The sequence below is a fragment of the Babylonia areolata genome, chromosome 12 (genome assembly GCF_041734735.1).
Source record: "Babylonia areolata isolate BAREFJ2019XMU chromosome 12, ASM4173473v1, whole genome shotgun sequence".
Lineage (NCBI taxonomy): Eukaryota > Metazoa > Mollusca > Gastropoda > Neogastropoda > Buccinidae > Babylonia > Babylonia areolata.
Genome location: NC_134887.1, coordinates 11833310 through 11835809, shown reverse-complemented (window position 1 = coordinate 11835809; position 2500 = coordinate 11833310). Strand labels below are relative to the sequence as shown.

The following is a 2500-nucleotide window of genomic DNA, read 5'->3' as shown; positions in this document are numbered from 1 at the left end:
CTACCACCCCCACCATCCTCCCCACCACCACCACCCCACACACCCCTACCACCCCCACCATCATCCCCACCACCACCACCCCACACCTCTCTACCACCCCCACCATCATCCCCCCACCACCACCCCACACCTCTACCACCACCACCATCATCCCCCCCACCACCACCCCACACCTCTCTACTACCCCCACCATCATCCCCCCCACCACCACCACACACCTCTCTACCACCACCACCATCATCCCCCCCACCACCACCCCACACCTCTCTACCACCCCCACCATCATCCCCACCACCACCACCCCACACCTCTCTACCACCCCCACCACTACCCCACCACCACCACCCCACACCTCTCTACCACCCCCACCATCATCCCCACCACCACCACCCACCTCCCTACCACCCCCACCATCATCCTCCCCACCACCACCCCACACCTCCCTACCACCCCCCACCATTATCATCCTCCCCACCATCACCCCACACCTCTCTACCACCCCCACCATCATCCTCCCCACCACCACCCCACACACCCCTACCACCCCACCATCCTCCCCACCACCACCCCACACCTCTCTACCACCCCCACCATTATCATCCTCCCCACCATCACCCCACACCTCTCTACCACCCCCACCATTATCATCCTCCCCACCACCACCCCACACCTCCCTACCACCCCCACCATTATCATCCTCCCCACCATCACCCCACACCTCTCTACCACCCCCACCATCATCCTCCCCACCATCACCCCACACCTCTCTACCACCCCCACCATCATCCCCACCACCACCACCCCACACCTCTCTACCACCCCCACCACTACCCCACCACCACCACCCCACACCTCTCTACCACCCCCACCATCATCCCCACCACCACCACCCAACACCTCCCTACCACCCCCACCATCATCCTCCCCACCACCACCCCACACCTCTCTACCACCCCCACCATCATCCTCCCCCCCACCACCCAACACCTCCCTACCACCCCCACCATCATCCCCACCACCACCACCCCACACCTCTCTACCACCCCCACCACCCCCACCCCACACACCCCTACCACCCCCACCATCATCCCCACTACCACCACCCCACAGCTCTCTACCACCCCCACCATCATCCTCCCCACACACCCCTACCACCCCCACCACCCCACACACCCCTACCACCCCCACCACCACCACCCCACACACCCCTACCACCCCCACCATCATCCCCACCACCACCACCCCACACCTCCCTGCCACCCCCACCATCATCCCCACCACCACCACCCCACACCTCTCTGCCACCCCCACCACTACCCAACCACTACCCCACCACCACCACCCCAGACACCTCTACCACCCCCACCACCACCCCCCCACCACCACCCCACACCTCCCTACTACCCCCACCAACATCATCCTCCCCACCACCACCACCCCACACCTCTCTACCACCCTCACCACTACCCCACCACCACCACCCCACACACCCCTACCACCCCCACCATCATCATCCCCACCACCATCACCCCACACCTCTCTACCACCCCCACCACTACCCCACCACCACCACCCCACACACCCCTACCACCCCCACCATCATCCCCACCACCATCACCCCACACCTCTCTACCACCCCCACCACTACCCCACCACCACCACCCCACACACCCCTACCACCCCCACCATCATCCCCACCACCATCACCCCACACCTCTCTACCACCCCCACCACTACCCCACCACCACCACCATCATCCCCACCACCACCACCCCACACACCCCTACCACCCCCACCATCATCCCCACCACCACCACCCCACACCTCTCTACCACCCCCACCATCATCCCCACCACCATCACCCCACACCTCTCTACCACCCCCACCACTACCCCACCACCACCACCCCACACACCCCTACCACCCCCACCATCATCCCCACCACCATCACCCCACACACCCCTACCACCCCCACCATCATCCCCACCACCACCAACCCACACACCCCTACCACCCCCACCATCATCATCCCCACCACCACCACCCCACACACCCCTACCACCCCCACCATCATCCCCACCACCACCACCCCACACCTGCCTACCACCCCTACCATCATCCCCACCACCATCACCCCACACCTCCCTACCACTCCCACCACCATCATCATCATCCTCCCAACCACCACCACTATTTCCTCCACCACGCCCCCCCCCCCCCCCACCCACCCCCACCACCACCAATCCTCACCGCCTCCACCCTCACAACCACCCACGCTACCCTCCACAACGCCCACCACCCACCCCCCACTCCTCCCCACCCTCCCCTCCTATCCCCCATCCTCTCATCTGACCTGGCCTCCTCTGCCCTGTCCCTCATGGCCTTGGTCTCGCTCTCCGCCTCCTTCAGCTGTAGCTTGGTGGTCAGCAGGGCTCCCCGCAACGTCTTCAGCTCCTGGCCCAGGATCTGAAAAAAAAGGGTGGGTGTGGGGAGGGGGAGT

General features: G+C 64.8%; 1 protein-coding gene across 1 annotated transcript in view; it reads right to left on the bottom strand.

Annotated features, from left to right (window-relative positions):
* Nucleotides 1–2500, bottom strand: part of LOC143287834 (uncharacterized) — a 230714-nt gene that overhangs the window by 73113 nt on the left and 155101 nt on the right. Inside the window, exon 12 of the mRNA XM_076596072.1 lies at nt 2354–2466. Within this exon, the coding sequence (XP_076452187.1) occupies nt 2354–2466 (113 nt within the window). The remainder of the gene's footprint in view (nt 1–2353; nt 2467–2500) is intronic.